The sequence below is a fragment of the Cylas formicarius genome, unplaced genomic scaffold, assembly GCF_029955315.1.
Source record: "Cylas formicarius isolate icCylForm1 unplaced genomic scaffold, icCylForm1.1 PGA_scaffold_6__28_contigs__length_40554024, whole genome shotgun sequence".
Lineage (NCBI taxonomy): Eukaryota > Metazoa > Arthropoda > Insecta > Coleoptera > Brentidae > Cylas > Cylas formicarius.
Window position 1 is genome coordinate 21590826 of NW_026844347.1, and position 25875 is coordinate 21616700.

At 36.5% G+C, this 25875-nt stretch overlaps 2 protein-coding genes across 2 annotated transcripts; both read left to right on the top strand.

Annotated features, from left to right (window-relative positions):
• The first annotated feature begins 8475 nt into the window (after nt 1–8475).
• LOC132703422 (glucose dehydrogenase [FAD, quinone]-like) lies at nt 8476–16253 on the top strand. Its single transcript, XM_060672671.1, has 7 exons — nt 8476–8663; nt 9519–9737; nt 11470–11729; nt 14344–14786; nt 14845–15045; nt 15546–15879; nt 15927–16253. The coding sequence occupies exons 1-7, from the start codon at nt 8480–8482 to the stop codon at nt 16134–16136; spliced, it is 1851 nt and encodes a 616-aa protein (XP_060528654.1). The 5' UTR covers nt 8476–8479; the 3' UTR covers nt 16137–16253.
• A 1004-nt stretch (nt 16254–17257) lies between these two features.
• LOC132703126 (arrestin domain-containing protein 3-like) lies at nt 17258–24196 on the top strand. The gene is made up of 8 exons (XM_060672202.1): nt 17258–17844; nt 19685–19837; nt 19892–20112; nt 20165–20347; nt 21405–21596; nt 22770–22968; nt 23605–23661; nt 24014–24196. The coding sequence occupies exons 1-8, from the start codon at nt 17736–17738 to the stop codon at nt 24043–24045; spliced, it is 1146 nt and encodes a 381-aa protein (XP_060528185.1). The 5' UTR covers nt 17258–17735; the 3' UTR covers nt 24046–24196.
• Nucleotides 24197–25875: the final 1679 nt, after the last annotated feature.

A 25875-nucleotide genomic window follows, 5' to 3' on the forward strand; every position in this document is an offset into this window, starting at 1 on the left:
GATTACTAAGTTGACCATATATAATAGTCTCCAATATTTTAGACATTACAAGAAAATGTGAGATTTCAGATGGCGAATTTATCTTAGGAATAGGTATTATATCAGCCTCCTTCCACAATGATGGAAATTTGCAGGTAATAACACATTTGTTGATGATAAACGTCACCAATGGTATTAGATGAGGAATATTTAAAGATGGTATTTTTAGATTGATGCCGTCCACACCTTTTCTGTTTGATTTAATTTCTGTATATTGCTCTCTCCACATTCTCCCCTGTTACGATTCCAAAATTAAGCCGACTAGCAATTCCGACATAAACACGACCCAAAAACAATACGAAATCATATCTTGATTAGCCTGCTCTTCACCAGCAAGAGACGGAACACTTAAAAACTGATTAAATGTGGACGGATCAGAAACATACATCGGCTGCAAGGCCTCGCATTAATGTTCAAATATTTCAGTGTCTTCTAGAAACCTTTGGGATCTGAGCGAAATCCCATAGTGCGCGAGTGCCATAGTAAAAAGGTTGCGCAAGGGTTTATATTCATTTTTTGCTGCTTTAATCGGTTTGACCTAGACAAGGCCTTATTTCCCAGTCGTTTCATAAGTCTCAATAAGCCAAAGTATTGGAGCTTTGGTTATCATTGATGTTTTCACCATGGTATGTCATGCAATATTAATTTTCTATAACTAATGTGCACTTTACAGCAAGGGGGATTATAGTAGGATTTTTGGTGCCAACGTTTGAAATTTTTAAATGACACCTCTCTCGCATTGCGCAGTTCATTCTGTTTATCTGCATCCAGCATAATTTTACATAACATTTATTTTCCGGTCTTGATGCTAAATGATGTTCGTCTATCATGTCAAAACCCTTTTACTTCAAATATCCTCCGAGCAATGTGAAACACGGCTAATTTTAAATTGATCCGACCCGAAATATCAACCCAAATCGGCCTAAGAGTCTTAAAATATCGTTCCGTTAGCTGTACAGGGGCTAAAAGCAAAATTCATCAGTGTCGCTTCTAGCGTGAAAGTGAGCTTAATCCTGTCGGATCTCGGGATCTGTCTCTCCTGCAGGTCCCGTCGTGTTGCTCGGGATAAGTACCTTCGGTTTCGATGTCGTCGAGTTGACGTATTAAACCAGGAAAGTTGTTGGACGGCCGTATATATGAGAGGGTTAAAGTTATCCGGGCTATACAGCCAAAAACGGAACCGAAGCAAACAAAATTTTTTACATACTAGAGATGAAATAACCTAGTCCGAGAACGAGCTAGCTAAGAGGGAAGGGAAAGTCGTGATGCCAGTGGTTGCTTGCCATTTGGATGCGGCCTCTTTAAATAGCTAACATAACGTTTATGCCGCAATGCAAGATCTAGTTATTTGTCCCTTTTAATTATATTACAGCAAATAATAATTAAAAAACTCTGTTTGATATTTGCAGGCAACTGTATGGAGTTGGCAATATTTTAAAGAATTGGTGCTGACTAAAACCAATTTTTCATAACTATTTTTTTTATATATTACGCATACGATCGTGGTATATATATTGATATTAAAGTGAAACAGCCCACGCTGACAAAATGATGGTTACCCAATAATTTAGAGTTGTTAATAGTATATTATGCAAAGTTTGGTCAACGCCACTTTAGTCATGAGTTTCATTTGGCACGGGCTACTATAGCGGAGCGAGTGTTTAACTAAGAAGTGATCGAAGTTTATCAGCGTGTTGCAATCTATAATTTTCTTACGATTATTACATTTTGCATCATTGCAACGTCCGACGCTCCCAAACCTGTGACCAAAGTACCAGTATTTTGAATTATTTTTGTTTTACTCTGTACTCTAAAATAAGAAAGAAGAATGAAAGATGTTTTGCAAAAATTGACTCAAAACGACACTAGTCTAATAATCTTGTTGCATAATATGCTATTTAGTACCAGTTTTTTAGTTGCTAAGTTTAGGGTGTTCCACAATGACTCTGAAATCAATTGGGGTAAGATTTTAAACCTCGAAATAAGAAAAAGTTCATACGAACGTGCCTGGAAAAGTGGTTAGGGATTAAATGGGCTGCTACTACTACTACTAAGACGGTTTTTCGCAATAATTTTGGAATCATAATTTTTTTTAAGCTACTATATTTTGAATAAAATTGAGTTAAATGAAGGATAGAAAAGAGGTAGAGGTTAAGATTAAGTAACGGTGATAGGACCTCGTAAGCTAGGAATAAAGTGAAATATTACTTTTAGGGATGTTGAGTATGGAGTACCTTACGGCTCCTCTGTTTAGGAAACTATGCTATTAATTTTTTATCTTAAAGATAAAGAGCCTTAAGACTACGACAAATAAACTCATCAGCAGTTGCTCAACACAGTCATGGAATCGGACATCAAATTTTATTTGACCAAAGAAAATTCTTGAATGTAATCAATGTCTTCTACCAAAGAAAAATTGGAATAGAAATCTTTAAATAATCAAAAAATGTTAATCGCCACTCAGGTCTTTACCTTTCACCAGTCATCCGAGACAATGTTCATAACCCGCCTTTAGCAAAGTCCACACATATTGACCAGTTTCAGTTAAGCTCTGAAAATGCCAGCAGGATGATTGGGAAAACGTCAGTAAGTTCGGTTTATCAACAACCAATGCAGGAGGAATCAAAAATATTTGTAAATAGTATTACAGAGCTTTAAACCTAAGTTAATGTTTTATGATAACATGCAGTCTGGTAAGTTGCAATTTCTATATAAGAAGAAGACTAAACCTGTGGGCATTTGCAGTGCGCCTTTTAGCGTGCAGCAGCACTGTGGCAAACTAACTTCTACAGTACTCGCTCAGATAGTGCCAAGACTGTAGAGATGTAAATTTATTTTAAAATTGTTTAAAAAAAAGATTTTCCAAAGTTTCGGGCTTTGTTAGAAACACATTTGTTAGATACGAAAATACGGAACTTTTCGTTTGTGGAAACACTGTATTTTTTCCCGAGAAAATATCTGCGGCAACGAATTTCCAAATTTGAAAATGCCCGACGGGAGCTAACCCATTGTCCCGAACGTGGAATCGTCTGGCGCATTGAGAAAGGATTTCCGAAAGCATCGGATGGATATTACATGTTGCAGTCTACTTTTGTTCAGGATCTCTGCAGTGGAGCGATAAGGCGCTACTTTATAGGTAGATTTAGACAGATTAAGATTGAGCGTTCCCAAGGACTGCGGCGCGGCGCTCCAAAACGTTACCTCGTTTCCGATCGCAGCCCGTCGAAGTTTCCATGCAAATCAGCAGTGAAGATAGGATAATCGGTATCCCCGAACGAATGAGCTGGAATAGATCATAGCTTTGTTTATTTGGCGACAATAATTACTGCCACTTAGTCTAATTCAGCATAAATGAAAATTAAATTATTACTTGACAAGTAACGATTAAAAAAAAATTGTGCCGCAATATTTTTTTTTTCAAAATCATTAACAAAGTTATTTTCAATTTTTATGTTCAACTCAAAACAGTGAGCGAAGTGGGACAATAAATCGTTTTCTTGCAAGGAAGGAAAAATATGCGAACGTAAAATTGGTAGCGTATTGGAGTTGTTTTAAAGTTGCTCTTGTTAGACTATCACCGGTATATCAACACTACCCCCCGAGCGGATTGATTTAGATTACTTCATTAGATCGCGCTTTGCGAAAACAGCGAAATAAAAACATAATAATGTAATCCTTTACCAAATACCAAATACTAATTTTCATTAATTAATCATCATTCCTAAATAAATAACATATAACAAAAAACAGATAAAACACTAATATCTTTGCGTTTTAATATAGGAGACGGCATCGCATAACATAAACACGAAACATATCAAACACTTCACTTGGAAAAGGCCACCAAAATACACAATTAATAGCTGCAATGTTAATATGGTTGAATATCACTTTTTTTTTGCTATTTTCCATTCCAAAGCGCAGTTAATTTTATTGGTACTGTTATCGCAAATTGCTCTTTACCGATGCCATTTTAAATCAGGTTAGTGTTGATAGTCTTTTTCAACAAGTTATAGAGATTTATTTTTGAAAATGTCCGGATACCCCACTACTTTCCTCATGACCTATGTATGGACTTTTGTAATCCAATTTTGTTATAAGCTCTAGCTTATTTAGCAATGACGCTGACCACGCAGTCTGCCTACCGAGCGAACTATTCGCTGTAATATCAGGAAATGTGAAACCATGTTCTTATGGAAAGATAAAAATAGATAAAAATTACTAAATTACAATAACCAGTACAACCCAGGACATTTAGATTCATTACTGAGCTTGGTTGGTCAGACAAACTGTTTTTTTTTTGCTTTAAGGCTCAGTAAATGCAAAGTTTAGGTACCGATCAGGTACCAACCGATTGAGGAATTAGAAGTCGACATTACTCTCGTCACGGATCATGGAAAAATTTAGTTTAGTTTAGTTTATTTTTTTAACGAATAGTTCAAAATTAGTTCAAAAAATTATTAAAAGAAAATATCGATAATCAATACTCACGAAGTATCGATTTGTTGGAGAAAAAATTTTACAATTGTCAGCTGGTTGAAACGGGAAATGCACTCGCTAGTTTACCATCCAGAGTATTAAAAGCTATATAACTTCTTCCACTTCCTACTCTAAATACCCAATTATGGGCCGATCAGGTGTACAAGAAGTGACTTTAAGACCTCTGTTAACGACTGAGTAACGGGTTTAGCGATCCCAGTAGATTTTATGCACTGTTCGTGTTTTGATTGTTCCTATAGTTACGTTACTCACCACTGAAAACGTGAAAATATTTGTTATGTTTTGCGAAAATGTACCAAAAAACACGTTTATTAAACACTCGTTCCGCTGTGCCTTGCCTGCACCAAACCAAACGGTAACTTATGTGGCTTTTATCAAACTTTTTGCATAAGATACAAATATACAAACTTAACGATACTTTATAAATTGAGCTTTTATATACAGAAATTTTGTTCTAATAGCTTTAAGGGTTTTGTAGGATTTTGTATGTACCAGTGTCCAGCAGTTTATTTGGGACTTAAATCGTAGAATTATAAGATGTCAGATTTAAAAAGACAAACAAAATTTGATGTGCTATTATCTTCATTCGGGTTTAAAGGCCGTCGTCAATTGGAATTACTTCCTAACGTTTCGCTAGCACGAGTGGCGAGCTTCTTCAGAGGTCCTTCCATCTCCGATGTTGGCCGTAGACTGACGATTTCTCCTGCGCAGGTTGTATTTATGCCGATTGGTGGAGGGCGGGGCTTGTTCCGCTTCGGTTGGTCTCGGGATATCGATCGGTACTGCTCGGGAGTTGCTAAGGATCGGGTTCCAGATTTGGTTGAGTCTAAGGGTCTCCTTTCGGTTGAAATTGTGTGGGTGTTTTTGAATCTCAATGGCTTCCCTGACTAGTCTGTTGTGATAGCCGTTGACCGATGCTAGTAACTTACAGCTCTCAAAGTGTATCCTGTGTTCCCCGCTGCCCAGTGCGTGTTCAGCCACTGCATACTTTTCTGTATGTCCTAGCCTGCAGCTTGCTTTATGCTCCTTAAGTCTCGTTCCCATTGATCTCTTGGTAGTCCCGATGTAGACCTTTCCGCATGAACACGGAATGCGGTAGACTCCCGCAGCTGACAGTGAGCCCCTCTTGTCCTTCGCTGACCTGATGGTCTGCTGGATCTTCTTTGTAGGCTTAAAGATTGTTTTGATGTCGTGTCTTTTCAATACTCTGCCAATCCTGTCGGTGACACTCGGAATATACGACAGATATGCGTGGGGGGTGGAGGGTCGTTGTTCGGTATCCCGTGATCTTGATGATCTTGAGTTCATTGATCTCTCGATCTCCCTCTTACTGTAGCCATTTGCCTCGAACGCAGTTTTTAAGTGTTCAAGTTCCATCTGGAGGTTCTCCGGTTCGCAAATCCTTCGGGCTCGTTCTGTCAGGGTTCTGATAACCCCATACTTTTGACTTGGGTGATGGTTGGATAGAGCATGCAGGTATCTGTCCGTATGGGTTGGTTTTCTGTAAACTGTGTAGCCCAGCTTGTTACCTCGCTTCCTCACTAGTACGTCCAAGAATGCAAGTTGTTGGTCATTTTCAGTCTCCATAGTAAACTGGATGCTGGGATGCTGACTGTTGAGATGCTGCAGAAAGTTGTTGAGCTTGTCCATACCATGTTTCCAAATCACGAAGGTGTCATCCACGTACCGGAACCACGTTGCTGGCTTGTACTCTGAGGTCTCGATCGCTTTTTCCTCAAAGTGTTCCATAAATAAGTTGGCTATAACCGGGCTTAGTGGGCTTCCCATTGCCACTCCGTCCACCTGTTCGTAGAAGTTTCCCTTCCACACGAAATAGCTACCGGTCAGACAGACTTCAAAAAGTTTGCAAATATCGACAGGAAATATCCTGTTCACCAGGTCCAAGCAACTCTTCAGAGGTGCTTTGGTAAACAGTGAGACAACGTCGAAGCTCGCAAGGATGTCGTTTTGTTCAATATTGATATCTTGAATCTTGCGCACGAAGTCGGTGGAGTCCTTGATGTAACTGGTGCCGTGTCCTACGTGTGGTTGAAGCAGCGATGCCAAGTGTTTAGCCAAGTAATACGTTGGTGATCCGGGTGCGCTAATTATTGGTCTTAACGGGACATCTACTTTGTGTATCTTAGGTAGTCCATAGAGCCTTGGTGGAACAGTCTCAGTTTACTATGGAGACTGAAAATGACCAACAACTTGCATTCTTGGACGTACTAGTGAGGAAGCGAGGTAACAAGCTGGGCCACACAGTTTACAGAAAACCAACCCATACGGACAGATACCTGCATGCTCTATCCAACCATCACCCAAGTCAAAAGTATGGGGTTATCAGAACCCTGACAGAACGAGCCCGAAGGATTTGCGAACCGGAGAACCTCCAGATGGAACTTGAACACCTAAAAACTGCGTTCGAGGCAAATGGCTACAGTAAGAGGGAGATCGAGAGATCAATGAACTCAAGATCATCAAGATCACGGGATACCGAACAACGACCCTCCACCTCCCACGCATATCTGCCGTATATTCCGAGTGTCACCGACAGGATTGGCAGAGTATTGAAAAGACACGACATCAAAACAATTTTTAAGCTTACAAAGAAGATCCAGCAGACCATCAGGTCAGCGAAGGACAAGAGGGGCTCACTTTCAGCTGCGGGAGTCTACCGCATTCCGTGTTCATGCGGAAAGGTCTACATCGGAACTACCAAGAGATCAATGGGAACGAGACTTAAGGAGCATAAAGCAAGCTGCAGGCTAGGACATACAGAGAAGTCTGCAGTGGCTGAACACGCACTGGGCAGCGGGGAACACAGGATACACTTTGAGAGCTGTAAGTTACTAGCATCGGTCAACGGCTATCACAACAGACTAGTCAGGGAAGCCATTGAGATTCAAAAACACCCACACAATTTCAACCGAAAGGAGGAGACCCTTAGACTCAACCAAATCTGGAACCCGATCCTTAGGAACGCCCGAGCAGTACCGATCGATATCCCGAGACCAACCGAAGCGGAACAAGCCCCGCCCTCCACCAATCGGCATAAATACAACCTGCGCAGGAGAAATCGTCAGTCTACGTCCAACATCGGAGATGGAAGGACCTTTGAAGAAGCTCGCCACTCGTGCTAGCGAAACGTTAGGAAGTAATTCCAATCGACGACGGCCTTTAAACCCGAATGAAGATAATAGCTTATCAACGGGCCGCGAAAGCCTTAACCAATTTATCAAAATTTGATGTCGCGGCATTCAAGTTGCTTCGTTTGTATTATATAATTATTTATTACCTAGTTTTTACTACTCAAGTGATAAAGTTGAAGTAGTTACAAATGATTAAGAACATATTTTTACCTTTCCTCTTATCGACAAAACAAATTTTAAGCGAATCCTCGTAGTAAGTTTTTGAATCTCATTATTGGCGATATGAACTGATTTAATACTAAAGCTAAATCCCACTTCTAACCTAACCTAAACTATACTTTTTAATTGTTTTTAAATTAAATTAGAAAAATAAACAAAAATCGAGAATATTATATTATCTCACAGTTCGTTAAAAGCAAATTTTACAATATAACGTGTATAGTTTACTAAATCAATTGATATTGTTATTATCAATATTGATACAATTACATGGTTCGGGTCAAATATTTTAATTCACTCGACTCTGGAATTTAATCCATTTTACGCAGTGCATCACAAGATTTTCAAGAGATATATCAAGGACAGCAGAGCCGATCGCCTAGCTACAGCGTCATTTTTTGATCTGATATCTTCCACTCTTCTTATCAGTAGCCTCCAATGCAAAAAAATTCAATTGCCTCAATAATGCACTAGCGGCTTGAGTGGAAAAAATATTACAAAAATATATATTTCGAATAGATTATAAATCTGTGTAAGGGCAGAATAAGCGCACTAATAAGTTTATCATCATGGCGTCGATAAATCTGTTGATTTCTGCAATATTGCTTTTCGGTGTACCATCTGCTTTTTGCAATTATGAAAATTTTACAGAATTTTTGGAGATGGTTGTCGGGAACGTATCGGAAGCCGAGTCTTATGTTTTGCCAAAGGACAATAGCAAGTTTCTGGTTCTCAATGATAACACAACTAACGGTAAGTGTTATATAACTGTGGTCTTTTAGATTAGCCGTTTAATATATATAAAAATTGAATTTAGGCCTCCATAAGTAAGATTAAGAACCATGTTTTATTTTCAAGGTTTATTAGAAAAAGAAAAATTCTCCAATTTTCCAAATTTAAATTTAGAAATTATTGGTACTGATAATAATCATAATAAATAACTTTATTGCAAAAAAAAACGTTTTTCCAAAAAGCGATGTTAAGGTAAAACCCATAATATTCCGAAAGATCACGAAGATGCAAAACAAAAAGTAATGCCAAAGTGAATTTGTACAAATTTTGGTACAATCCTTATACAAATACAAATCTTATTCTATTACTATTATTATACTTTAATTACAATATATCTTTCTAGATATTAACTTCAACATTATTAATACTTTCTTACTAAAATCTATTATATATAAGGAACAAGTATCTAATCTAATCATTGCTTTTATTTGATGAAAGATATTTGCGATCGGATTTATATGGAGAAATATGCAAGATTCTAAGGACACTAGCAAGATTATAAGATTATCTTGTTTAAAAGACTGTAAGAAAATAGCAACGAAAACAATTTTCTATTCTCTATTTGACTCCACGTTATATTCGCTAAGATCCCATTAATATTTGCCTTTTATTAAGTGTCAAATCTCATTGCTTTGCCAATTATCAGAGCACTTCTTTTGCCACAAGAACTATTACTTTTGCAACAGTTATTAACAAGACTAAAGACAAATATTATAATTATGTCATAATTGTGCTAAATTATTGATGCTAATAAACTAACTGAAAATATATTAATTTATTTTTTTTTGAACAAAAATGGCACTTTTTTTTAAACAGATTTAGGTTCATTTGACTTTGTTATCATCGGAGCGGGATCAGCTGGCTCGGTGTTGGCCAATAGGCTTACCGAAGTAGAAGGATGGACGGTCTTATTGTTGGAAGCTGGTGGTTCCGACAACGATTTTACGGACATTTACGGTTTAAGCAGTGCATACACGTACTTTAGCGATATGAACTGGGGATACAACACCACCACTCAGAAACATGCATGTCTTGGTAAGCCTTTAAGTTCTTAATTAGTAGCTTTGACTTTTCTTTGCAAATTAAGAAGTAAAATGTTATAGTGAAAATACATGTAGGTGAGTGGATTTATTAACTTCTGTGGTCTACAGAGTGTTTATAAATCATAATAAAAACAGTTTCATCTTATTATTTAAACATATCTGTAAATGTAATTTAGTCATGAAATGTTGTGATCAAGATTATTCAAACGACATTCTGAAGAAACTTTTTATTATATATGAAGTATCGATTGATTAAAATTTCTATTCGTACAAACTTTCTCACTTTCCTGATCACCACATTAGCGAAAATTTTCCTCATTAGACATTTGCAACAATTTTGTAGTAAACATGATTAGGTTATTGTGGCTTGCTCCATTTCTTCTTAAAGTGCCTATCCGTTACGGATGTTGGCGATCATCACGGCAATTTTTATCTTGTCAGCAGCAATACGGAAAAGTTGTGGTGTTGTCTTATTAAACCAGGATCTGAGATTCGTCAACCAGGACGTTCGTCTTCTTCCTGGGCCTCTTTTTCCAAATATTTTCCCTGCAAGATGGATTGAAGCAAGGTGTATCTTGGTTCGTTTCTCATTATGTGGCCGAAGTACTGTAGCTTGCGTATTTTGATGGTGTTGTTTACTTCACGATCTTTTTTCATTCGTCGAAGTATTTCTCCATTAGTAACACGACCAGTCCACGGGATTTTTAATATTCTCCTGTATAGCCACATTTCGAACGCTTCTAACTTGCTACACATATCTTCATTTACGGTCCATGATCCTACACCATAGAAGAGGATTGAAAAGACGTAGCAACGCAACATTCTTATTTTGGTCTCAAGAGATAAGTTGTGGCTCTTAAAGAATGCACTCAATCGGTTGAATGTGGATTTAGGTTTTGCAATGCGTGCTCTGATTTCTTGATTGTTGGTCCATTCTTCATTTATAATAGTACCAAGGTAGTTGTACTGTTTTACTCTTTCTATGGGAATTTGGTTTATGTAGAGTTGTCTTCCTGTTATCTTATTCTTACTTATTATCATCATTTTTGTCTTCTTAACATTGATGTTAAGACCATACTATTGACTATGATAGGTGATGCTGTTCATTAAGGTTTACAGATCCTTCAAGTTGTCGACAAATACAATTGTATCGTCTGCATACTTTATGTTGTTTAATCGGAGTTTAATGAGTGGGGATAGTATACATCCCTGCCGCACACCTCTCATAATTTTGATGTTTTCTGTATGTTCTCCTTCCATCCTTACGTTTGCCGTCTGGTTCCAGTAGAGGTTTTCAATTAGTCTGAGGTCTTTGGCGTTAATCCAGGATTTCTTAAGTATGACCATCGTTTTCTCATGTTTCACTCTATCGAACGCCTTTTCATAGTCAACTAAACGTGCATACATTTCGCAATTTACATCTCTGCACCTTTGTATCAGGACCTGTATAAGGCTTCTCTTGTTCCAACCGCTTTGCTCCATATTATAACGAAATTGAATTATTATTATTCCATAAAGGAACTTAATCAAGCATTCAGACTGGAGTATTAATTATTTTCTTGTAAGTTTTTATTGTTGGTTGGAAATGAAGGACTTTATTTATTTATAATTTATTTGATTATCCCACTATGCCCTTTAATTTGTTTGTTTGCTTGTTCACTATGAAAACGAATAAATAAGGAAAGTTGTAGTTTGCATATCATCTCTGCGTTAAATTTGCACAGGAATGGTTGACCAGCAGTGCGTTTTCCCGAGAGGTAGAGTCATAGGAGGGAGCAGCACATTTAGTGATGGCGTGTACGCGAGAGGTAACGCTGAAGATTTTGACAAGTGGGCGGAAATGGGCAACGAGGGTTGGTCATTTAACGAAGTATTGCCATACTTTAAAAAGTCGGAGAAAGCGGTGTTTGAAGGGAGGGAACAAGAATATCACGGTCATAATGGGTACTTGAGTATAGACGTCACGTCCGAGACTGCCGGTTTGGTGAGTTATAAGATAATTCACAATAATATATAATGTATAATAATATATATGCATATATAAACCTTCTTACCTTAATTGAAAAATGCTTATACATATAACGGCCAAATTTTTGAACAAACGTCGGGAACAGCTATGAGTTCTCCACTATCACCAGTCATCGCGAATATATATATGGAAGCCTTTGAGAAGAAAGCTCTCGAAACCTTTCATCTAATACCAAAATTATGGAAACACTACGTCGATGATACATTTTTTATTTGGCCTCATGGTCAAGAAACCCTAGTAGATTTTTTTAGATATTTAAACTCGATACACCCTAACATACGTTTTACCATTGGTATTGGTATTGGTATTAAAGGGGGGCGCCCTCGCGGGCGTCCAAGCACTTAGGCCACCAGATGGGCCCGTTGTGCCCCCAGCCCGCTCTAGAGGGCGTCTAGAATTCCGCCCCTCCTGTAGAAGGTCAGCAACTCCTTTAGCCCAATACCGTGCACTGAGTCCGGATCGATCAGGGCCGTTCCGAAGACTCCCAATCTTGCCCATGTCAAGGCAGGGCACTCGGTGAGCAGATGATAAGGGGTCTCCTCCCCTTCCATGCACCACCTACACTCCGGGTCGTCTCCAATGCCTAGCAAGCAGAGATGCCTCCTAAGCCTGCAATGTCCTGTGTAGGCCCCTGTTAGTGCTCTACACTCCCTCCTGGTCAGTCTAAGCAGCTCCCTGGTCCGAGGAAGGGCGGGACGTTTTACCATTGAGTTGGAAGCTAATAATAACCTGCCATTGTTAGATATTCTTATCAATAGAAAATCAGACCTAACATTGGGTCATTGTGTTTACAAAATCATACGCACACAGACCGATACCTTAATGCATGGTCACATCACCATCCGGCCCAAAAATCATCGGTTATCAACTCTCTTGTTTACAGAGCCATAAAACTATCTCAACCCGAGTCACTGAAAACAGAATTAAAACACCTTACTCTTCTCTCTAATAATTTCCACATTAAAAATATTAAACGTTCCATCAAAAAATACACTTCACCACAACCTTCCAATAGCAATGAGGCCCAAAGCAATCCTACACTAGCCACTGTGGTCCTTCCTTGCATTCAAAACATCACTGACCATATGTCAAAAGTTCTAAAGAAGTATAACTTCAAAACCAGATTTACCGCTTGTCCAAAAATCTCTCAACATCTGCGGTCCGTCAAAGACAAAATTCCATTTGAGACGCCAGGAGTTTACAGCATTCCATGCATATGCGGCAAAGAATACATTGGAGAGACCGGACTAAAAATATCAACTAGGCTCAAAGAACACGAAAGAGCCTTACGACTAAGACAAATATACTCATCAGCTGTTGCCGAACACACTCATGAAACCGGGCATAAAAAATTTTATTTGGTAAAATTAAAATTCTTGCTTGTAATCAGTTCTTCTACCAACAAAAAATCCGAGAGTCTAGAGAAATCTATAAACAACCTAACAATCTTAATCGCGACTCAGGTCTCTACCTGTCGTTCAATTTGGGAATCAGTCATCCGAGACGGTGTTTATACCATTCATTAGCGCACCCCCTCTCCCCCCCCCCAAGCAATATGTAATCGGGTACAGAGTAAAATACGAGCTAGTTTCAATCAAGCACTGAAGAAGCCAACAGGATGATTGGCGAAACGTCAGCAATTTCGACTAAACAAAACCGACGCAGGAAGAATCCAGAAGTTTTGTAAAAAGTATATAATGCATAATTTATTTTTCTGAATGTTAACAAATTGCATTAAGCCGTCCGCAGTAAATTCAAATTAATTTAAAATTTGTTGCAATAGCTCGTTTATAGTATATTATGCAACAAGTGCGGTAAACAGCATTTGAGTCACGAGCGGAGCGGAACGACCATTAGTTTTTGCAAAACAACATGCATACATTCACTGAGATGACGTCAAAATTCAAGGCGTGGGAAATATCTTCGAAAAGATCCGATCGCTCCCAAACCCGTGCTGTAAAATCTCGGAACTGTCCGAAATGGCTCGGATCCGTGGGAAACGAAACTGTCGTGGTAAAGTGCCGCTTCCCGCACGCTAGATCTGTGGGTAATTAGGTATTTTACAGACGGGAGTAGAAAAATGATTTTAAACAGTAATTTTGAAAGAGCACAATTTTTTTTCTAATTTTGACTAATAAGAAATACTTTTCTTTTTTTTCCATAATTTCAGTTTTCGTGAAAACCACTATTGCATGTTCTCTTGGGCACAAATTCACTTGTTATAATTTTTCGCAACTGGCTACATAAATTAGTACTATTTTTTAACTCGTTTTCTATTATTTCTATAGAGTGTTACAAAATACTTGCGATAAGTTTGAAGGGACGTAACTTGCGTGAAAACTTTTATTAAAGATAACATATATTTTTTTATAAAACTTGCATGTTTTTTTTCACTTTTACTTGAGTACGAGTGACAATATTTTGAAAATTAAATGTAATCTAATGGATATCCAAAGGGAAATAATAATCATATTAGTTTCGTATTTTTTCAATAAAATTTAAACCCCTATCTATCGATAGTCCAATTTCTGCCGTTCGAGCCGATACGAGTCAAAGTAATCGATTACAGGAGTCCAAACTGTTCGACGCTTTTCGTGAATTGGGTCAAGAAAAAATAGACTACAACGGTGCGAATCAACTGGGAATCGGCAAACTCCAGTTTTTCCTCGACTACAATAAACGGGCCAGTACTTCGAGGGCTTTCTTGCAAAATTTTACGTCCAGACCGAATTTAAACATCAGTTTAAACAGTTTCGTTACAAAAATTTTGATAGATTCCGATAACATAACGGCTCGTGGCGTCGAATTCATCAAAGGCGGTAAGAAGTACAGGGTGAACGCGAACGTTGAACTCATCCTGTCAGCGGGATCGATCAATTCGCCTCAGATCTTGATTTTGTCTGGTATTGGTCCGAAAGATCATCTCAATGAGCTTGGAATCGATGTTGTCCAAGACTTACCAGTAGGAGAAAATCTTCAAGATCATGTAGCGTATATTGGATTGTATTATAGGTATTACGCTCCTTGAAATGCCTTTTACCTAGTTTAATTAGTCATTGCTCACTTTCAGAACAAATCATACCTATTATAACAACACAGTGGAAGATCTGTTAAAGCTCTACGTGCAAAATTTGAGGCCACTTACAGCCGGTCTCTGTTCTGAGTTAGTGGGTTTCCTTAACACAGATAATAATTTAACTGCCAGACCGGATATAGAGTATGCCATATTGAACGCCCCACTCTCAGCTGCGACAGTATCCAAAATATTCAGGTAAGTCGACGACTTTAATACTACTTTGACGATAAAGAACTGACTTAGTTGAGATCACCAAAGTATTTGAAGCAAGCAGAATTTTCTTCTACAAATTTTAAAATTTGTTGTTTCTTGTAAAGGCTAAATAAAAAAATTTCATGACACTCAAAAACTTTTCTGTAAACTGACATGGAGAGATAACACTGTTATGGCAAGTTGTAGCGTCTGAAAATCTTATTTTTTAACCCGATTGACTGTAGTAGTTGGTAAGTACCGACAACAATGTCTTTAAGTTTAAAATTAAGTTACAAACATATTTCAGAAAAATCGAAAAATTAAAAGTTACTGAAGCTAGAAATTTAGGAGTTATGATCGATACAAACTTAAACCTCAATTCCTATGTTAGGAAATGCTTATACAAATGCTACGGCCATTTGAAGATATTGTTGATATAGAAGATTTTAAAACATCAATCAATCAATAAATTACAACCATGAAATCAAAAGAAAAAATTCTAGATTTTCTGATGTGTATACCAATATTTACCAACCCACGGTGCACGATGTGTGGATGATGTCCGCCCTTCTCCATCCAAAATCTAAGGGCACCGTTAGATTACAGTCGAAAAATCCTGCAGACTTGCCCCTGATCGATCCAAATTATCTGTCGGATGAAAGCGACATCGAGACTCTCTACAAGGGCGTCCAATATCTCTTGAAACTGAACTCTACGACAACTTTTAAGGGATTTAGTGCAAAAGTCCAAATTTTCGATATGCCCACTTGCGACCCAAACTACGAAAAAGGGTCTAAAGATTGGTGGTATTGCGCCATCCGGGCTTTAAGTACTGGGGTATGGAGTATGCGCGTGAGAGTCCGCAAGTTGACTTTTATTTTTAGTTTTATCATCCCATCGGTACCACGCGTATGGGCCACAGTAAGAATAATTCAGTGGTAAACGCTAGACTTCAGGTACATGGCATGAATAAGTTCAGGATTATAGATGCAGGAGTTATGCCTGAGCTGGTTTCGGGCCATACGAACGCTGGAGTTATCATGATTGCCGAGAAAGCAGCAGATATTATCAAAAAGCATTATAGTGTTTTGTAAAACTTGCTATCTATTAGAATAAATTATCTTGGCGCGTAAAATGAATTGATTTTGTTTCTTCAGTATATTGATGTGAATATGTGAACCGACTATAATTGTGCATCAAGGTGGCCGAAGGAATCGTTTCGAACATCGAATTTGGGGAGGTCGTAAGTTATCGTACTTAATACTTTACTACTTTCAAAATATTTCCTAAAATAATGAAAGGATTATATCAAATTTGAAACATTTAATAATTTAGCAATCTTTCAAATGCGACCAGCTTTTTCTATTAATTTTACGTTTACGTTGTGTACCTGCCTTTGTGACAGACAATAGCGGAATTCTTAAAGATGAAACAATGACTGAATGAAATAAATAACGCACAAGAAGAAATTTGACGTTATAAACGTGAATCCATTAAAACAAGCTTTTATTTTGGATTGTCCGAGTTGCACTCATTTTTATATGGGAAATCCCCGATACTCTGAACCGTCGACTCGTTTTGCCATGTTATTTCGCATGCAAATGCGGAGCATTTTAGCGGAACGGTCATGGTCAATCTAAATGTACTATTACAGATTACAGAGATAAATATTTTCGTACTGAAGTGGCATAATAACACATAGCACATACGTCAATTGGGAATACTACATCGACCCAAACAATATATATATTTATCCCATGTGTATAAGGAAATAGAAGTTGTTTGAATGTTACAACTATCTTTTCTATGCAAAGAATATAAATATTTAGATAATTTGATCAGTGGTATCTTCATTGATACACTTTGCATAACTGGGTTATTTCTTAATTTTCCGGAATTTTTATGATCTTTTTTGTGTTTTATATTTAGTTGGTTTTTCATTTGGAAAAATTAATTTTTTAAGATATATATTAATAATAAATAATTATTGTAGTTTTACAATAAGCTAGTAACATCATGTGGTCATAAATATTTAGATCAACACATCGCACACAAAATTTTCTAACTTACTAACTACTAAAACGGTTATTAAATTTAGAACAAAAATTAGATGTGATAAAATTTTTAGAATCGTTTGCTTCTTTCACATATAAAATTTCTGGGATCCAAAACTAAATTACAAATTAATAGTGCAAGCTATAATTCAGATTTTATATTTTCCCTTTACCACGGTTGTACATTAGCATTAATTATCAGTATTTCCCACATTCCACGTTACTGGTTACGGACGCACCCGGTCAGTTACAGGCGCTGCCTATTCGAATCCCACGACCTTCTGAAATTAAACGGAGTCTTCTCTGTCGTCGAGCGTATTATTTCGTGTTCTTGCATTAAATCGATCCGGTGTAGGCAGCAGTGCATTTATATCTCACCTAAAGTGGAGTGAAATCCCATTGTACTAAATTATTCCAACGATCGTTCGTCAGAATTATTTTCGACGCGTTTGACCCAGAATTCCGCGTAAATTTGATGTGTAGAACTTCGAGGTTAAGCAAGTTATCGCGTGTCCAGCCTGGGGAATTGTGAAACTGCGCATGTTCCTGAATATATTTACGGGGATTATCTAGTGTTCGCGCGGTGTGCAGTGGCGTGACGAACCCGGCGCTAGCTGTATTTTTATTCGCAGTTACACGATGTCCCAATGCAAAATATTTTTGGACAATTACACAGGACAATATCTATGTGGTTCACCTATTCAGGGGAGGGTACTGCTGAACTTTAGTTCCCAAACTCCTCTAAGAGGTATAGCCATCATGATATGCTTTCTTTTTTTGTGGTGATTGAATTTGTAACAAAGTTGTTTTTCTTCTGTATTTCATGTTATATATTCAAAGTTTCTGATTTCACTATATTTCTTTCTCTGATCTTTCTATCTTCTTTTTTAGCATAATATTTTGTACTTAGGTTTAATATTTTGAACGATGGCAACAACGTTATCTTAATAACACCACGTATATTTTATTACTTTTGTATATTAATTGCTCTGTTTTAATGCAGTTCAAATAGCAGCTAAATCAAAGCTCTAACGTATTATGGTTTATGCTTTTTTATTACTTTATGTTTTCTGATACGTTTTAAATAAAATTGCATTATGAAAGCTGTATGGAAACTGTATTTTTTCATTAGTCTCGACCACTAAGTCACCAAATTTCCGAATTTATTTTAGGTTAAATTAAACTAAACAACTAAAATATTTATGAAGAGGAGAAGGAACTTCAACAAAGCTAGTTTTAGAGACACCTTTAATTTTAAATTTTTTGTTTCGGACAATTAAGAGCGTCCATACAGTTCAAGACATTTATAACTACAGATGATGCAAAGCAACCAATCTAAATTTTTAAACGGTTTCCGCTGTTACGTAAAATGTGGTGTTGTAAAACTAAACGCATATTCTGAGGATTGAACAAAAGTTTCGTTAATAAAAATAGTTTTGACAACACATATACGGTAACGCAATACAGAGTATTAATGTGCCAATAAAACAAAATGTATTTTCAATTCGAACACCCTGTACATTGCTGAACTGCTATCGCTTTTAAATTTTAATGCGACGCGACTATAAAAGGTCATTGAGAAAAAATCACTTACTATGTAACGTATTCAATTTGCAGCTAAAGTCTGGGAAAGTGCCAAGCTCATACAGGGGAAATCCCTAAAGTCTTTTCAACTTGGAAAACTCTAAAGTAATTTTTTAAATTTACACAAAAAATAGTTTTTTCACTATCTAGTTGGCCGTGAATATAAAAGAAATCGATATATTTCCAATTATCGAATTAATACCCTATTTGACTTGAAAATATGTTTCTAGTCAATAACTAAACGTGTTCTATTTAAAAAAACAACATTTTTTTATTGCAACGTTTACATAGTACTTTGCAACATTATTGTGCCACCCTATATATTATCCCACCCTATATATTATCAATGCATATTTATGAAGAGACGCCAGAAGTATTTTGTTTATGTACAGTGTGTCCCATTTTTGATGATTTTACGGGTGTACTGATGCAAACAGAGATATGTTAATTTTCTTGTGCATTTTTACACACCCTTTGAAGTTCGGTCTGTTAACTTCTCAAAAAGGTGAAAACTGGTTTAAATTGTTTTTGTACGAAGGATCCAGTGGCGTAGGTAGTTTTCTTCCGAAACTCACAAATTTTGATATACAAACTAAACATGTGCTTTTTTTTATGAAACACCTTGTATTTCATTTTATAATTTTATTGGTCTTGTTAAGAGTTTTTTTTTTTAAATATATTACATATAAGAAGTACGGTACGGGGTATCTCATCAAAAATGTAATAATTTTTGCTTATAAGACGACAATTCCTTATTTTTGTTCTAAATAAATTTATAATGTAATAAACATAAACAATTGGAGCCTAATAAATAAAAAAAACAATGGTTGTTGATCAATATCTAGAAAAAAGAGAAAAAGAGATATGTAGTTCTGGTGTGTATACGCTAACACCCCAAAAGTACTTCTGTAGCCTAATGTAGATAATTGGTTTATTGGTTTAGGTACCCAAATATTACTTGCGCCGCTTGCGAAGCTTACGATGTTTTGTGTTGGTTGTTGCAGTAGTGAAAGTGAGAGTTATCTGTCACGAGCACACGGAATGGCTGGGAACCGAGTCCTACTACGACAGTGAAGAAAAAACTCATAAATCTAGAGACGTCGTATTTAAGGGCGACAGTGATGTGTTTACTGACGGAATAATGCTTTATGGCGATCGTATGTAGAACTGTTTCCACTAAAAAATCGAGCTATTATTATTATCTTTTACAGAACATTCAACTACAGCCCTGTCAATGGGTCAACACATCTACCCTTTTACGATTCGATTACCACAGAATATACCCGGTACCTACCAATCGGAAAAGGGATCGGTTGTCTATAAGATTTCAGCGATCGTTGATAGGCCGATGGCGTTTGACTATGAGGACGAGATAGTGATCGTGGTGCATTCACCGATAGATCTAGGTGCGCTGGGAAAACCGGAACTTTTAGTAAGCACTACTTACAACAAACACCTTAGGTCTTTATGTTGACTTTTTTTAGAGACCAACTTCATATTCGGATGAGAAAACATTATGTTGCTGGTGTTGCGCTCAGGGACCCATATCGATGGACATCGAGCTTCCTAAAAAAATTATAGTACCGGGCGAGACCGTTGAAGTTCAAATTAGAGTTACCAACATGTCCAACTCAAACGTGGAAGGTGTTAAATTAGAGCTAAAACAAGTAAATATTGATCATTTGATTTACTGACTATAGCTAATATTGAAAATTAGTGGTAAAAATCGCTGATGTAAAAAGAGACTCATTTTATAACCAGGAGATTTTTAATGTTACTGCAATTACAGGGAATTGCAGTATTATATTTTCGATATCTCTCCTATTCTCTGTCTACATTTGTCGTACTTTGGATGAGTAATTTGTGCCCTGCATATATTAAGGGTGTTGTTTGATGTCAAATGTCAAAGTTTTATTTTTTTTGTGCTAGACATTTCCAGCATATAGTGTGATTGTGATAATAACCTTTTCGCGTAAAAATAAGTGAGGAGTTAATTTTTCTTGCCAAAAAAATAATTCAGGTTCGTACAAAAAGTGAGGAATGGGAGATAAGACATGTAGGTAATTCCCCTTACAAGTAAGAGATAATAACTTTTTGCGTTAAAAATACTGAAAAGTCATCCTCACACTTACACACAATAGCGCGTTTTACCACAAACCGAAGCTCAAATTTACGTACTCGACGCGCGTTTCACCAACCAAGTTGGCATCTTCAGGAGAAGATCTTCTCACACACAGAAGATCTTCTCCTGAAGATGCCAACTTGGTTGGCGAAACGCGCATCGAGTACGTAAAATTGAGTTTCGGTTTGTGGTAAAACGCGTTATTGTGTGTTAATGCAGTGCCGAAGGTTCCAGTCAAGAGTTTGATCCTCACACTTATTCAATGATACCCTATATATCACTTGACTAAAGTTGTGAAAGACAGATAAGTTCACCATTGATTTGGTGTGGTTAACATAACATTTTCAAGCTTATTTTAGTATCCAGGGTCTTTTCTGAAACAAGTAGTCGCCTGGGTTTTAATTGCATTATTGCTTCCAATGCTTGTCAAAAGGCTGTAGAATATCCTTTTCTCATATATCTGACGGAAATCGCTGAGAAATGTGAGGATGCATTATTCCCGCTAACCAGTGCTTTGAAACATTTGTCAACGTCTCTTGAGACCTGACAATAGTCTTACAAAAAGACTTCGACATTTTTTTATGTTGGCCATTTTGTTTTAGCGAATCACATATAAAGCGATGGATCCAAGCAGAGATGAAAAATTAGACACACATGTGCTGGTCGACTTAAGTGATGTAGGGGTGGGAGCGCACGGCGAAAACACTTACGCTTTCAAGGTTAATCTACCACCAAATGTGTCCATTCCGAACTTTGCACAGTGTAGATTATTTAAATCGGAGTACATGTACAAGGTTAGTAAAGTTCATTATATTCCAAGGAGCAACCAGCCCTGAACTAAGGGAGACATTTTAGCTAAACCGGATGTAGGAATTTGTAGGAGATTTGGTAGTATGCGTATTTTTATAAAATAGATAGACCAATAACTTACTCATGCCCATTTCCTACCGCTTTCTTAAAACCAGCGAATTACAAATATTTCATGGATTTCAAAGACACAACAAAAGCAAATTTTATCATCAGACTAGCTCGAGTTGTTTGTTGAATAGTTATTACTGGCGGTCCTTGAAAACAGAGCAGCGATCTGTATATCTATATCTTTTTCAAAATACAGAGTTGGTTCTACGTTTACGTCCATAAACTTTTTTTCTTACGACGTACCATAAGAAACTAAAGAAAAAATATTCGACTTTCTTGCATTTCATTTGATTCGGCATGTAAAATTTGTTATCGGAAAATGCTTGTCAAAAGCTAATTATTGCAGATATTAAATAAAATAAAAGTTTCCTTTTTTGTGCCAGCAAATTGTGTGCCGCGAGAAAAAAGGACAGTTAAAGTTGCTGGGGGCATAAATGGAAATTAAGCGTAATTTTTACTTCTACCAAAAGCAGTAGTGTAATACTTTTTTCATTATTCAGTCCGCACCCTGAGCGGACACCAATGCTCCTAATGGAATGTCTCTTAATGTTTTAAGGAGGAGTGTAGAAAATTGGCCAGGTTTCGAATTTTTATTGGACTAGATTTTAAGGCAGCAAAAAATCATATAAGTTACAAGTGGTAATAAGTTAATAATATCAGTAATAATACATTAGAGCAATCAGGGAATTTTCCATATACTGTTAAGTGTCAATTTTTGATAATTTAACCTTGATTGTTAAGCCACTGCTAAACATTATTCAGAATAAAGAGTAAACAAAAAAGTTACAAGGTAGTAAAAATATTACCAAGCAAAATTATTTTAGGAAAGGAAAAAGAAAACGTAAGAAATAAAATATGGTTCGTCCGATTTCAATTTCCAATGTTGCCGTTAGTTTCAAACAGGCCTCACAATATTTGCGTTTCCCAAAATATCTCTGAAATGAATGTACACTAAATTTGGAAAAGTTCTTTGTGTTTCTCCAGAGTCTCCAACAGGACACACAGCCTATATGGGTTCGATTTTTGACACAGCTCTTTTGTTATGACAGGCCGTGGCTAAACTTCCATCGATTCATCGTCATCTCGAGATAAAAATGTACCCAGAAGTAGGACACATTGCTCCGTCTCAGGGTCAGCCTCCCTCCTACGGTGCAGCGCAGCCGCCGGTGGCGACCGCGCCACCAGAAGTTTCGGGAACGTATTCGTCTTCCAATATTGGTTGGGCACCTCCAACTGCACCACTGATAGGTAAGTGGTGTCGATCTTAAGATGGTATGAGAATTAAAATCGAAAAAAAATTGTCGTCCGACTTCGCTTGGAGTTTTATACATACGAGTGAGTTAAAAAGTTTACCGAACGTGTTGCATACTATACTTTTTCTACGACCGTTAGTTTTTGGGTACATTTTCGCAAAACAACACAAATACATTCACTGACATGACCGTCAGAATTGACAAACGTCAAAATTCAAAGCGTGGGAAATATCTCGGAAAACATCTGATTGGTCCAAATTCGTGGGGTAAAATCTCGCAAATGTCCGAAGTGGCTCGTATTCATGGGAAACGAAACTGACGTGGTAAAGTGATGCTTCCCGCACGCTAGTTCGATGGGTAATTAGGTATTTTACAGACGGGAGTAGAAAAGAGTGCGGTAAACGACATTTGACTCACCAGTTTATTTGACACGAGCGGAGTGAGTGTTTAATAAACTAGTGAGTTAAAAAGTTTACCTCCCTCTAAATGTTCTCCTATGAACTAGTATCTCAAAAACTGTGAAAAACTGCGAAATTTATTAATAAAAATGTTATTTAAAGAAACTGCCATTAACGGATTAACCCATCTCTTTAGCTCGTCCAGTATAATAACTCTGTATAAACATTTTTAGATCTTAAGGAACAGGAGGCGAGTCGAGGATATGGAACGAATGGCCAATTCGAGCCACGTAAGTGAATTTTAATTTATAATTTCTTAGACGAAGAATGTATGTGAAATGTTTATTGCTTTCCACTTAAAATGGATCAAATATTTTTTACTTTATTCTTTTCTTTCGTTTTTTACACTCAATGCTAGGCTGATGGTATTCTCGAAAAAATAAATAATATTTAACTAAAAACGTATTCAATAGATTTTACAATTACATTAATTGAACGTATTTTTGAATACCTGCCTTGGACGAAACTAGTTTTGCGAAATCCTAGCTAATGTTTTTTTGATTCAAAAAAATGCATCTAGAAAATAATTAAATTAAATGAAAATTGCTTCTAAATTTATTCCAATATATTTTTAAATTTTAGCTCCACCTTCGTATGGCAGTCTCGGAGTGTAAATCGACAAAATAAAATATTGAGGTCGTTAAGTCGATGTTTTTAAATATGTTATATTTGTTATACATAGGCAAGCAAAGTTTCAAGTCCAGTGTGTAAGTATAAGATTACATTCTTTTTATTAATACTATATATTACCAAATAAAGTTGATTCTAAGCAATGGTGAATTTATTTATTCCTGTGTAAAACATTTGGCTCTTATAATCTGATTGCGGCAAATAAAACAATATCAGTTAGAAGTGTTTTATTCGAAGTATCATTGGTACTGAACGAACTACACTACAGGTTTGTGTTAGGATACACAATTTAAAATTATTTTAAAATATACAGAGTTTTAGTAAGATTTTTCAGAAAAAAAAATCGAGGTTTTTCAATTTAAAATGATCCAAATATATTCGTTTATTATAAACACTCTCTAGCATCTGATTGAATTTCTATTGGCGCTATCGTTTTTTTTTTGCAATTGTACACTACTATTTTTTTTAGAAAAATTAAAATATTGGAAAAACTATTTATTTAGTTGAGGTAGGTATTATTGTTAATATAAAAGTTGAAGAATTTTAAGAGGAATTCATTAAAAAAAAATCATTTAAAAAAATGTATGTTTTATTCGTCACCCGGTATAATTTAAAATAATTTTAACAAATTTTACTGTTTTTGTTTTTACCATTTTCTCAAAACTTTTGAAACCAATTATAGAACTTTACTCTTTCGTTGACTCACATGTACCGGGTGATTGAAACTTGGCTCATATCAATAAAACCAAAATCAAAAATGCACTTTGGGTTGATGGAAGGTGAAATATATTGGTAACAAAAATGTTTTTGGTAGCGAATGTGACGTCATTCACAATTTTTTCTACATCCATTTATTTTCGAGTAGGGAGTAGAAAACTATGTATATTTATATAGGAAAAGGATCTACAAAAAATTGAAATAATATGGTCTGCGTAGGATAACATTTCATGACATTTTTGGCTAAAAAGTTTTAAAGATGACCCATAAAACGATGTCGCTAATCTTTCAAATTTCAATTAAATAGAAAAGTACAAAACATATTCTGAGAAATATCTCCCTTTTATTTATTTTTCTATTATCGTTGACGCACGTCGTTCATTTTATTTAAACGATCGGACCAATTGAGGACGGCATTCAAAAATATCAGCTTTCAATTTCGCGTGTCGCTGTCGAAAAACGCCGAGATCGAATGATAAGAAGGTATTGCGGGAGCATGTGCGCTTGACGTCCGGGCATTTCTTGAACAGATGTGCCGGCCATTTTCCCATATATGCGGGCGGTGGGTTTTTGACGTAAGATGGCCGGAACTGACGCTGATATGACTCAATAATGCGACCGAGACGCGGACAGTGCAGCGGAGACGAGACGATTTACTGTTTGGTTAGTCCCGGCTGGTTGAAACAGACTGGTAGCGTAAACGTTATTTTCGAAATTTTGAAGCAATCTCTTATCTTAAACCATGGCGGAAAGGTTCCTGTCATTTTTTACGAGCTCAATTAAGAAATATGTTTTTTTTAATGTTCCTTTGATACTTATAGTCGCTTCAGATATCGTTTTATCTTTATAAACTCTTTATAACATTTTTGTAACGCCATTGTTTATCGAGTTGTTGTTTGTTCTCAGCGTTTGTTTGATTAAAACTGAATTTCTGAAAAATGACGTTAACGAAATATGAGACGAGAAACATTATCTTGACGTGTCAGAAAAAATCTGCTTTAACCAAAAAAATTTTCACGTTTCAGCTCCGTTCCTGAAATGCATACGTTTCAATATATCCTTGTTGTTAAATAACTACATTAAGTATCAAGATGATA